This window comes from Miniopterus schreibersii (assembly GCF_964146895.1).
Source record: "Miniopterus schreibersii genome assembly, chromosome: 7".
In the NCBI taxonomy this organism is placed as follows: domain Eukaryota; kingdom Metazoa; phylum Chordata; class Mammalia; order Chiroptera; family Miniopteridae; genus Miniopterus; species Miniopterus schreibersii.
The window spans coordinates 8,658,853-8,671,835 of NC_138108.1; the positions used below are offsets into that span (position 1 = coordinate 8,658,853).

The 12,983-nt window shown below is 44.4% G+C and overlaps 1 protein-coding gene across 1 annotated transcript; it reads left to right on the forward strand.

Moving 5' to 3' along the window:
* Positions 1–923: 923 nt before the first annotated feature.
* Positions 924–7,368, forward strand: SCG2 (secretogranin II). Its single transcript, XM_081142284.1, has 2 exons — positions 924–1,259; positions 4,174–7,368. The coding sequence occupies exon 2, from the start codon at positions 4,188–4,190 to the stop codon at positions 6,024–6,026; it is 1,839 nt and encodes a 612-aa protein (XP_080998410.1). The 5' UTR covers positions 924–1,259; positions 4,174–4,187; the 3' UTR covers positions 6,027–7,368.
* Positions 7,369–12,983: the final 5,615 nt, after the last annotated feature.

Sequence of the window (12,983 nt, forward strand, 5' to 3'; positions counted from 1 at the left end):
TTAAAGCATCCTCAAAAACAATATATATATATGTGTGTGTCATATGTATGTATCATCATATATCTTTATATGTCATTCATCTTTGTATCAGTCATTTAGTAGTCATTGCAATTTACTGAATGAATAAATCAGTGGCTGATTACTTATTAACAGAGATATAAAGGGATCTATCATATAACGAGATTCCTTTGCATGCTTAAAGTATATTTCAAATTATATCATTTTTAGAAACTCAAATCTTTAATACAATAAAGTTAAAATTTATACTTATATAAATAATTAAAACAGATAATCGGCACAGCAACGCTCATGAATTGCAAATCCGAGAGGCTGGGAGTTGACTAATATATTATTCCCTGGATCCGTCACATTTTTGGAAGGTATTCAATTCATCAGGTTGAACAGAAGGAAAATATTTATAGCCCAACTTCCCCTCGACTGCAAGTGAATTCTAATTGCATACGTCACAATTTTTTTTGTAACCGAAATAATTATTTTTCTTAATGGAAGTGTTTTCATTAACACTCAGCCGTTGAGCTTCCATTTCTGAGATAAGAGATTATAAACCATTGCAACAGATTCACGTGAGGATTTTCACCCGCCCTCCCTGAAGCCTTAGGACTGCCCGCTTCCAAATGAGATCGCAACCCTAAAGCAAAACCCTGTCATTAGAGCCTCAAAGTTTACTCTCATTTCAAAAAGAGAAAACTTTTTTTTAAATTTTATTCACAGTAACATAAATGTAAAAGCAACGCTGCGCGTGGTCGTAATAAGAAAGCAGGCTTGGCATCCGTGCTGCGGCTCCCGCTCCCCTGAGAGCCCCCGGGGAACCCCAACGCTGTGGCTTCGCGGCCACGGAGGGGAAGACGCCGCCTCGCCTGTAAAACTTGCTCACGGCGACGCGGGGACCCCGTGTCCCCGACGCTGCGACCCGGGGCGGCCGGCGGAGCGCTCGCTTTCCGAGGGCAGCTGCGCACAGGGTTTTACTTCCAGCCTCAAAGGTTTTGATGAGAGAAAGACAACTGCAGTTTTTGCCACAAAAAGACAGGTGGCGTAAGCATGCAGTATTTTCTCTCTCTTTTTTTTTTTTTTTTGGTAAAATATACATATAAAGTGATGATTTTCTCTCTCGGGCGCTCCGGCTGGGCTGGGGCTCGCACGGTGACGTCAGCGGCCCGCGGCCGCCCGGCGCCTATAAGGGGCGGGGAGCTGTCCGGGTGCTGAACCGGCCGAGCCCTCCGCAGGCCCGCGAGCAGCAGGTAAGACCGCGCTTCTCTTCATTTGCTGCAAAGTTCCAAGCTGCTTTTCTGCCCTTCGTTTCTAGCTGAGGAGAAAAGGTCGCCAGGCGGGCTTGTATCTGTAGAATAACTGAATTGCAACCTGCTGCTCAGCAGCCGGTGCAAGGACACGGTCTGCGTAGATGCGACTGAGTCTATGGTCTACACCGCTCGCCGTTGGATATTTATTAACCACAATGTTATTTAGTCATGACCAGCGTGAAAAAGTTAAGAATGTTAGTATCGATACCCATATGAATGCAAAATTAACCAAGCTTGATATTTTGTGGCTTTCCTTAATTTGCTGTCCCCCCCCCCCCAAGAATCAGATACAAAGCCAGAGATACAATTTATAGGCTTATTATTTTTAACAGCAGGTTTCCAATGACGCAGAGGTTGTTAAAGACATTAGTAATAAATTTTAGCAACCAATTTTGGACCTGTTTTTTTCTTTGACATTTACCTTGCAAGAGCTCAAAATCGACTACGTAAGATTATTTTCTGAATTGGATTACTCTGAAAGGGCTTACATTATGATTTCTTAATTTTAGTCCCAGGAAAGTAAAATTAGAATGATCTCGAACACAGGCGTCTTCCTTTAATCAGAGTGAAATATTATCTTGGGTTATAGGTTGGATATGACCATCAATTACAGAGAGAGAGTAATTTTGCATGCATGAGGAAAACATCCATAACTGTATAAACTATTACTGTTATGCTTTGATTGAAAAAGGTTGTACAATATTTTGCTAAAGATTTTGAATGTGCCAAATGTGCTTTTTTTTCTGTATCCTAACTAGCTGAATTGCTTGAATTACATATATCCACCTGTATTTGTCCATGTTCCAGTTGAATTTCAATAGAAAATACATTTTAACTTATGAGACTTTAGTTTAAACCCTATATAAGATATTAGAGCTGCTGAAACCCCCTCTTTGTTACTTAGAAGAGCTGCTACCTGAGAAAGAAATCCCTTGGGTCTTACTCAAAGGCAATAATAACTATGTGATCCAAACTGAACAGTATAAATGACCAAAGGGTAGAGCTTGTTAGGCTGTGGTTTAAATAACTGCATTGAGAATTCTGCCCCAACTTCACAGCAAAGCCCACCTATAAGGCAATGATTTTAAAGACAAGCACAAAATTCATATGTTAAGAATACTTAAGGATAATGATTTAAAAGAAAATGAGTTCTCTAAGATTCTTAAAATTACTGTTTCAAATGATAATGCTGAAAATAGATTACCAGGGCTAAGTTAATTCTGAAATAATATAGGGAGCAATGCATAATGTGTTTTTTTATTTAGACCTAAGAATTTGTGAATAAAATTTCTTTTAGTAAACATTGATTCATAGTAAGTATCTTAGAAGTTTCCTCTGACGTGCCTTTAGAGATTTTCCTTTCAGTAAATTAAGTAGCAGGGTTAATGAGAATTATTTTAATAAATATGTGCATCAGTGCTAAAGAAATTTCTATGGCTATCACTATTTGGGGGCTTTAAAAATTATTTAAATGCCGATATGATCTAGTAAACAATATTTTCTACAGTTGATATCTAAGCTAACAGAAAACTGTACTCATGTTGTTTATATATCACAAAGCATGATCCAGATAAGATATCATGAACAAACTCATCAACTTCCTTTACATTTATCTCATTTGCAGCAAAATTGGAAGCATGAACATAGATTTTCAATGTTAGCAATGCCAAATGTAAAACATTTAAGAACTGTAGCATTTGTTAATTCATATGTGAGATAATAAGGCAGTGCAGAAAAAAAATGAATGAAGACTTTTAAGTAGGAAGACTTCAACACATTGTCTGTACGTATCCAAACTGGGAGTTACATAGTGGTTATTTTAAGATACTTTAACTGTATGAGTCATTTAAGATTTCACAGGTCCAGACCAAAATAGACACAGACATAAGTCAAGCTGAATCTAAACACGCACATGTTCAGAAATAGACTGGTTAAGTAGACTTATGTTCTCTCGGTAGCATCTGTTATTATTTACTATACACTCTGAGGAAAGATATAACTGCAATTGCAAGACAGTGACAATAAAATTATTAGAGGAAATATGGAGCACAGATCATTTAAAACAGTTTGATTTATTATTTTCATATGTTTACACAAAAAGAAGCTTCATTGGGTTAGCCTCCTAGCTCCGACCTGAGGAAACACATGCTATGGAGCTGATTAAGGTATACACCCTTCCAAAACTGATGGTTGGATTTGGGTGACAGAGTGAGAGTAAGTGATTTCTGAAAAATGCATGTGAGTGGGACCCATCCACAAGGTAATTCAGTATGATTGACATTAACATGCTGTATCAATTTATCATATGTAATAATATTATTGTTGCTATATATTTACAACAAAATCAGATGGGCAATTTAGGAACTAAACCACATGTTTTTTTCATACAACCTTAAGGAAATTATTGTGTGTGTGTGTGTGTGTGTGTGTATGTGTGCGCATGTGGACATACATGTTTTAAATTAAGCCAATTAACCTTTTTGCCAATGATTTCAATAGGAACGTTATACAAGAAAACTCAAACTCATCTTGGAAAGTCTTTATTAAAAAGAAACAGTGCCTACTAAGAACAAACTATGTGTTTTGTAATTTAAAAATAAAATAAAATTAGAGAAACACCATATCAGAGTATATCATGCAAATTTGATGCAAATGGGCAACAATTTTGCTAGATTCCTGCGGTTAGCTTGTGAGGACCATGAAAGACATAATTTTGGATTTTAAAAACAGTCATCCTAAGCTTAATGTGAAGTAATCTCTGCTATGTTCCCCCCCCCCCAATGGTCAATTATGTGTTTGCCATCGCGTCTTCTAGTCTGCTTTATTTGTGTTAACTCCTATTTCCATTTTTAAGGACATCTTTCGAACATGGCAGAAGCTCAGACTCACTGGCTTGGAGCAGCCCTGTCTCTCATCCCTTTAATTTTCCTCATCTCTGGGGCCGAAGCAGCTTCATTTCAGCGAAACCAGCTGCTACAGAAAGAACCAGACCTCAGGCTGGAGAACGTCCAAAGGTTTCCCAGTCCTGAGATGATCAGGGCCTTGGAGTACATAGAAAAGCTCCGACAGCAAGCTCACAAAGAGGAAAGCAGCCCCGACTACAACTCCTACCAAGGCGTCTCCGCTCCCCTTCAGCAGAAAGAAAACGGGGATGAAAGTTCGAGGGATTCCCTGAGCGAAGACGAGTGGCTGAGAATCGTCCTTGAAGCCCTGAGGCAGGCCGAACATGAGCCCCCGTCTGCACCAAATGAAAACAAGCCCTATGCCCTGAATGCGGAGAACTTCCCAGCGGACGCGGCCGATGACTATGACACTCAGCAGTGGCCGGAGAGAAAGCTCAAGCACGGCCGATTCCCTCCGCTGTACGAAGAGACTTCCCGGGACAACCCCTTCAAGCGCACAAATGAGATCGTGGAGGAGCAGTACACCCCCCAAAGCCTTGCCACGCTGGAGTCTGTGTTCCAGGAGCTGGGGAAGCTGGCGGGACCCAACACCAGGAAGCGCGACAGGACCGAGGACGAACACAAGCTTTACGCGGACGATGACGATGACATCTACAAGGCCAACAACATCGCCTACGAGGACGTGGTGGGGGGGGAAGACTGGAGCCCGGCGGAGGAAAAACTGGAGAGTCAAACCCAGGAGGAGGCGAAGGACAGCAAAGAGCGCGTAGAAAAAACCGAACAAGCCAACGAGGAAACGAAGCGCTCGGGGCAGCTGGGCCTCCAGGATGATCCCCGCAAAGAGAGGAAAGACCAGCTCTCCGAGGATGCCTCCAAAGTCGTCGCCTACCTGAAGAGGCTGGTGAGTGCCGCGGGGGGTGCGAGGGCGCAGAGCGGGCCGAATGGCGAGAGAGCAGCCAGGCTTTTTGAGAAGCCCCTTGATTCTCAGTCTATTTATCAGCTGATTGAAATTTCCAGGAATTTACAGATACCCCCTGAAGACTTAATCGACATGCTCAGAACAGGAGAGAAGCCAAACGGATCAGTGGAACCGGAGCCCGAACTTGACCTTCCTGTTGACCTAGATGACATCTCAGAGGCTGACTTAGACGGCCCGGATATATTCCAAAATAAGATGCTCTCCAAGAATGGCTACCCCAAAATACCTGGCCACGCTGGGACGGAGGCCCTGCCCGATGGACTCACTGTTGAGGACATTTTGAGTCTTTTAGGGATGGAGGGTGCTGCAAATCAAAGGCCCCCGTATTCGCCCAGTCAGTATAACCGAGAGAAGGTTCTGCCCAGGCTCCCCTACGGTCCTGGACGATCGAGAGCAAACCAGCTGTCCAAAGGGGCCTGGATGCCAGATGTTGAAAACAGGCCAATGGCATATGAAAACCTGAATGACAAAGATCAGGAGTTAGGAGAGTACTTGGCCAGGATGCTAATTAAATACCCTGAGATCATGAGCTCAGCCCAGATGAAGCGAGCTCCCGGCCAGGTCTCGGCCGAAGAGGAGCTGCAGGGAGAGGACCAGGCGGAGCAGGCCGTCAAAGAACACGCCAATCCCGGGGGCCCTCAGGAGACCGACAAGGCGGCCTCGGTGAGCAAAAGGCTCCCCGTGGGGCCCCCGAAGAGTGAGAATCCTCCAAGCAGACAGTACTTGGATGAAGACCTGCTGATGAAAGTGCTGGAGCACCTCAACCAAGAAAAGGCAGAAAAGGGAAGGGAGCACATTACTAAGAGAGCAATGGAAAATATGTAAGAGGCTTTCATTAAACGCCCTGCTTTCACTCTTCCTGCCCCAAGAAAACCCCAACATTTCTCTTTCGTGTGTTGACCTCTATCCTGTTAACACTGTAATATCTTTCAACCACATGCAGGCAGACGTCTCCCTTACGCTGGAGTGTCTGCTTCACTCACGCCGCGTTGTTCTCTTGTGTATTGATAGGTGTAAATGTTATGATTTCTGGATTAAAAAAAGTAATTATACCCCTTATTTAAGAAAGATACCTATGATCGTGTTTAACAGTGTATCTAATGGTCGTGGCATTGTGGATGCTCCCATATGATAAAGTGTCTTATAATTCTCTGGAAAGTTTTTAATATTTATTGAATTATTTTGTTATTGTCTGTAGTGTTTTGTGGAGTACTGAAGCAAAAAAAAAAAATAATAAAACATTATAAATGTATAGTTTTATTTACACGGCCTTTTCAATGTGTGCTTTATTTTTGATTAATAAATGTTATTTCTGCCCAACTGTGGACTCTTCATTCTGGAAACCAGAGGCAATGGTTACAGAGCAAGCAGTGTGGAGCCCAAAGAGAAAACTGTCCCCTTCCACAGCCAACCCGGGCGAGACGTCGTGAGTCCTGCGTATAAGGCCGTGGTACAGGCTTGTAGAACGCAACACTCTCTACCAGCCCGCCACCTAAGGCTTGCCTAAGGCTTTTCTCATGTATGTATAACGTATGGAATGAGCCTTTTGTTTTCCTGTTTATATCTTTTTCCTTTGATTTACATGAGTAAAAGCATTTAAGTCTTCCATACACATAACCAACACTGAAAAAAAAGAGCTGTGTATGGGGCAATCAGAAATGACTGTAGACTTAGAAGCAACCTGCCTATTCCAGGTCACCTTGGTCTCCAGAACACAAGGCTTCTGCCTCTTTTGTATGATTCCAGAGGGGTGGAAAGACCTTCAGGGTGACTGTCAGCTAAGTGAATGGGCCGGGCACCGTGAGAACACCAGCTGCCGCTCTCGGGCCTTAGTGCCAGAGAGGATCCCGAGTGAGGTGGGCAGCACCTAACTGTCACACTGGGCGTCACTTCAGGGGGCAGGGAAGATGTCGGCATCCTAGCACAGCAGCAGGAAATCAGCAGCAGCAGCAGCAAGAAAAGATACAGAGCTACGAAATGACAATGGTCATTTAAAAACAACCGCCAAGGAAATAATCGTCACTATTTATTGCATGCCTTTTGTGCACTGCGCACAACACTAAACACTTTACACGCTTTTACTTCATTTGGCCTCTACTATCCCACAGTCAAGGGCCTTTTATTTCCTTTTTACATCAGGAAAAATAAAACTCAGAAAGGTTATGTAACTTTCCCAACGTGTCAGCTGACAAAGCCTGTGTTCTTAACCACTTCACTACGCTGCCTCTCTGGGAGGCGCCCTTCCCCTGAGGCTTGGGACTTTGGGGGGGGTGGGGAGGGGTTCATGAGGTCTCAGTAGGGCCACTTTCAAGTGAGGGCACGTGTGCGCGTCTGTGCGTGTGCGTGTATGTGTATGTGTGTCTCAGGGTTGGAGAGGGGAGGCCATCCTTGAATAACTTGAGGGAAAAACACTGGATGTAGGTTTTTCCTGCTTCATAATTTTGCCCTGACTCTTTTCTGTCCAATTATTATACAATTTTATGAAATCAATACTCTGTAGGTGGAAGAGACCTTAGAGGTGAATTATGTCTACAGCGTTTCTAACATGTGGTCTTTACTCAGAGAGTTTCTACCCCACGAGGCAGCAGTGTGACTTGAGAGGGCCAGGACATTTGCGAAGCTTCAGGTTCAGGTGCAGATCTATATGTCATGCGGTGCGGATGTGCACACCGCCTTCTGCCCGTTGTATGTTCTCTCCCACCTCCCGCTCCTAGGACACGGACTCCCACGTGCGACTGTTTCCATGCAAGCCCTTAACAGACATGAGAACCTGGCCCATCTCCAGCCAACAGAACTGACCCTCCTGACAGGTTAGGAAGTGAGAGCAGGTGACAGACACAACACAGCTGGTGCGGGTCCAGGCTGGGACTGATACCCAGATCAGGGGGATGCGGGACCTTATGCTCAGTCTGCTACGACCCAAAGTGGTGCTTCTCTCGTCAAGTCTCAGTTAGACCAGAAATTCCACGATTCTCTCACGATAACATTTCAGGCACCAGGACTGGCAGCTGGGGGATGTTTAATTCGAGACATATATTCTCTGCCCGACTTCTCTCAGACAGCAGCCAGCAAGCATCTTTGCCTTTTTCGCAGCACCACTCACTACATCTCCAGCTACTGAGTCATCAGGCATATTTATTTCTGATCCAAAGTGGTTTTTTTCCACAAGTACATGGCTCACTAGCATAAGAAATAAAGCTCTAAGTACCATTCAAAGATGTGGGTGAAAAATTAGTTGGAATTAGGGCAACACTGCCCCTTTGCCTGCCCAGAAGTCTTTCAGCAGAAGTCACGGAGTAGCTGGAGCCCTCCAAGCAGGGGCCCTCCGCAGGCTACCCCCGGGAGGAGGGAGGAACTGCCGGCACACCAAGCCTGCACCCCTGCAGGAGCCAGGCCTCCATCAGAGTCAGATAAGAGCCTCGCACTCTGTATGAGCTTGGCAAGACCCCGACCGACCTAGCCCTTCCTCTCGTCAATACTCAGCCTCCCCTCCTTACCTGCCTTGGGGACAGTTAGGACTAAACCGGTGGTGTCCTTTATAACAAGACTTCCAAGTCATCCCTCCTTTCCCACACTCAAGGCCCCCCTTTTGACCCTCCGTTCCTGCTCTTTCCCATATTCTACAGCCTACTTGGGTTCTGCCATCAGCAAGGCCCCTGGATCCTCAGTCTCCTCTGTAATATTCCCTTCACCTTGCTCCGAGGGAAACCTCTCTCTCTCCTGAAGTTGCTGCCTCCCCTGGAACTCTCTTCCTTGCTCCTTTTTGCTGCTTTGGGGACATTTTTTTTCTTTCAACTTTTCTTTTGAGGGGAGATGGTATGCGAACACACAGCTTTATTACTCTTGAGGATTACCTTAGATGCAAGCGAAAGTAAAACCAAGTCAAATGAGATGCCTCAAGAACGTAAACAGAGGTTCACAAAGTCCAAGTAAAGGACAAGCCAAAATGTTGGACATCTGGAACGGCTGGAGTAGCGGTCTTTTTTAAAAATTGCAACACACTGAGCATGTAACGCTGTAAATGTAAGGTGTCCACTGTATGGATTTGCTGCTTTGAATCTCCTGCCGTCACCCAGGGCCCGCTCATTACCTCTCCCTGGCGCGGTGTCTATGGCCCTGGTCACCTCCCCTCATGCGTTAGAAACAGTAGCTTCTGCTCACTGTCATTTTTCTGTTGCCTGATGCTTGTCAATTTCAATATCCAGGAAAATGGCCTTTCGGACACTTTCCAGGCTGGTCACTTGCATCATTATGCCCTTGACCTTTTTCTTACTAGTAAGTGCAACCTACCCTACATCTAAATCTAAACATTTCACTCTACCAACCACCCTCCCTGTCTCCAGTGTACTTCTTCCTCTAGTGCCTTTGTTCCAATAAACCCCCACGCCCACCGAAAATGTAATCCATGGATCGATCATCTTACCGCTCTCTCCCATTCCCTATATTTTTCACCTCCCGCCTAGAGAAGCTTAAATTTCATACGTGTCATTACAATCGCTCCTTTGTAAACATTCTTAACCCCCTTGGGTCTCTCATGTTTCTTTTTTTCCCCCTTTGAATGAATTTATTGGGGCGACACTGGTTAACAAAATTACACAGGCTTCAGGCGCACAGTCCCACAACACATCCTCTGTATACGGTATTGTGTGCTCACCACCTCGAGTCAGGCCTCCTTCCATCACCATTTATGCCCCATGCCCTCCTCCCCTCTCCTCCTCCCCCTCTCCTGGGCAATCCCTTTTTCTCAATCCCTCCACCCCCCACCCAGTACCCCAACCCCTCACCCCCCGACACCTGTCTACCTGCTCTCTCTCCATGCATCTGCCTTTATTTTGCTTGTTAGTTCATTTTGTTCCTTAGAGTGAAATCACGTGGCACCTGTCTCTCTCTGACCGGCTCATTTCCCTTAGCATTTTCCCTAGAATTCTAGTGAAGTCCAATTCTCCACCCACGCGTACCTCCTCTCCCACAACTGAACATAGTAGGAAAACACACCCTGACCGATTGATTTCACTTTATTGATGCTCAGGGACTTCAAGTGGCCCCTAATACCCTCCTGGAATCCTGTATACCCCCAGCCGCTCAGTCTCTCTCCCCTAGATAGCATCGTAATTTCCCTTCTGCCAGCAAATATCTAATCCCATCTCCACGGTCCACACTCTCATGTGATTATATTGCTTCATGTTTGACTGAGAAAAATAAAGAACCTGAGGAGAAGGCCCTCAGGCTCCCATGTTCATTTTTACCTACCTGCTGCATTTGGGGTGATACAGTCCCTGCTCTCTTTCCTTGTGGGTAACTGGCCTGGGTTTCCGCCTTTATTAAGCCCCCCACTCGTGCGCTCAGTCCTGCCTTCTTGTTTGCTGGAGCACATCCTTTTAGTAATTCTCCCATTCACTGTGCAGCAACTTCTGTCGTTGTCCTAGATCATCCTCATCAGCCTACAAATAGTTTGCAATTTTTTTCATCTGCAAACCCCACAAAACAAACAAAAACCTCCTCTAATCCCATTTTCCCTTACACCTACTGCCCTGTCTCTTCCCTCTCAGAAAAACTCTTTAAAGAGTTATGTAAAACTTACCCAAATTCTCCCCTTACATTCTCAATCAGGTTTTTACCCCCACCTCTTCACAGAAAGGGGTCTTGTTGAGGTCAGCGATGACCTCCACACTGCTAAATCTGACAGCCATTCCAAGTCCTTATCTTATTTGACTTAGCAGCACTTGACAATGTGATCACTGTTTCCCCTGTAGGGACCTTCCTTGCTTGGTGTACAGGTCACCACACATGCCGGGCTCTCCCTCTACCTCACTGGCCACTCTTTCTCAGTATCTTTTGCTGTCCCTTTCCATCTCCCCAACCTCTGAACATTGGCGATCAGAGCTCAGACTTTGAAAGCTGTCAGCTGGTGGCAACTGGGCCAAGATATTTTTTCAATTCCACTTGTGCATGATCAGAAGGGCCTAGGCCATGGTTAGGCATGCCTCTAAGATGCAGTAGTTTTCTAGCATGACAAAATTATAGTAATTTTGGCATTTTTATTAATATAGAAGAGAATTATAGTTATTTTACCCCCATAGAACAAAATGATTACTGTTATTATAAAGGGAATGGAGATTAGCCACATGCTGATATAAGTTATGCCAGCCCAAATACGTAGCTACTACAGCTAAAGCTATTTATGGGGCAACTATTATTCTTGACTGTTGGAGGTCTAGGAAGCCCTGTGAGTTTTGATCAGGGAACTTCTGAGGAGTGAAAAGAGCCAGAGACTGAAAAGCCAGTGGAGTTTTCCTGGAAGTTTAAGCCTTTTGATTTGGAACAAAGATGGCAATTTGTCTGCAAGTGTTCACATGGTATTTACCTTCCAGAACGTTTATTGTAGCAATTATCAGCAAGTTTTCCTGGAAAGCCAAAGCCACAGGTGTATTTATAATTAATTTCCATATCATTTACATATGCTTATATCCATTCTGTTTTCTATTCTCTGGGTATTTTCAAGTAAGAATGTATTGCTGACACCTTGAGGTTTGTTATGTAATCAGACTCTCTTTTCCCCCCTTGAAGCCCTTTAATTAAGTCACTGCCATTGACATGACTTCTGGACAGCGCAAGGGGACAGCGGTAATGGGGTGAAAGGACTGGGTGAAGGGTGGCCTGTGAAGTCTGTGCTAAGTAAGCCATAATGATGAAATAGTCACATTGCTAATCGCTGTTGCTCCAGCACATATTTATATTTTGAAGTCTTTGCTTCCTGAGCCTGAAGGGCTCTTCCGATGTTTTCGTCATTCCTGGGGGCTGAGGGCACCAGCTGCTTCTTTCCCTGGCTTTCACAGTGATTTTCTTTTACTTTCACTGCAATATTTGGGTCTCTTGGTCTTGCCATATAGTGATGGCTAGTCTCGTTGACCCGTCTGCCTCACCTGTTGAACGGTAAGCTCTGAAGTCAGGGACCTGCTCTGGACAGCCCCTCACCATCCCCTGCAGTGGCCTGCCTGTGCCTCTTCCACGTGAGCTGCTCAATGCACGTGTGTTGAATGGATGAGCAATGCCATCATACCTTTCCCTTTGCGGTTTCATGCTTTATGGAATCTGTGCATGTACTTTCTGTAACCTCAGCTCAATTTAATAGAAGCAAAGTGCCTGCTGTGCATCCCCCGGCGTTGTCTGAGCTCTTTCATCTGGGTGTTTTTGGAACATCTGCAATCTCAAGGTGGTGCCATGGTTTATGCTTTAAAGAATATCTAACTTAATGTTTGCCTTAATTTGAGTTTGAATCCAACCCTAGACTCCCACACTGGCATTCCTTTTCAACTAGAAATTTTCTAACCCTGAGATCTAGAAATACTTAAGAGCTTGATGTTTTAATTAACAATTAAATCTTTACTCAGGTATTATGCGGTGAGTTTGGGACGGCCACATAGTACTTTAACTTAGCCTTTCTAATGTTGGCTGGCATATCAATTCCTGTATCACAGCTCAAACAGCATTCAGATTTCAACTCCAGAAATTCGCCTGACCTCATGGAACATTCACTTGGAGAAGAGGCTTTAAGGCCAATAAAACAAACAAAACAAAACAAAACCAAGTAAAATCCTGGCTTTGCTATTTATTAGATTAGGCACTTACTCTAGCTGGATCTGAGGTGTTTTTTTGTGAGGACTCAACGATACTGTGCATGTGGTTTCAAAGTGCCCACAACTAAGTAGTTGCTAAACATAAGGTAGAATTTCCCAATCAATTAATCAACAGCTACCGACCATTTGCAATGTGCAAATCTCA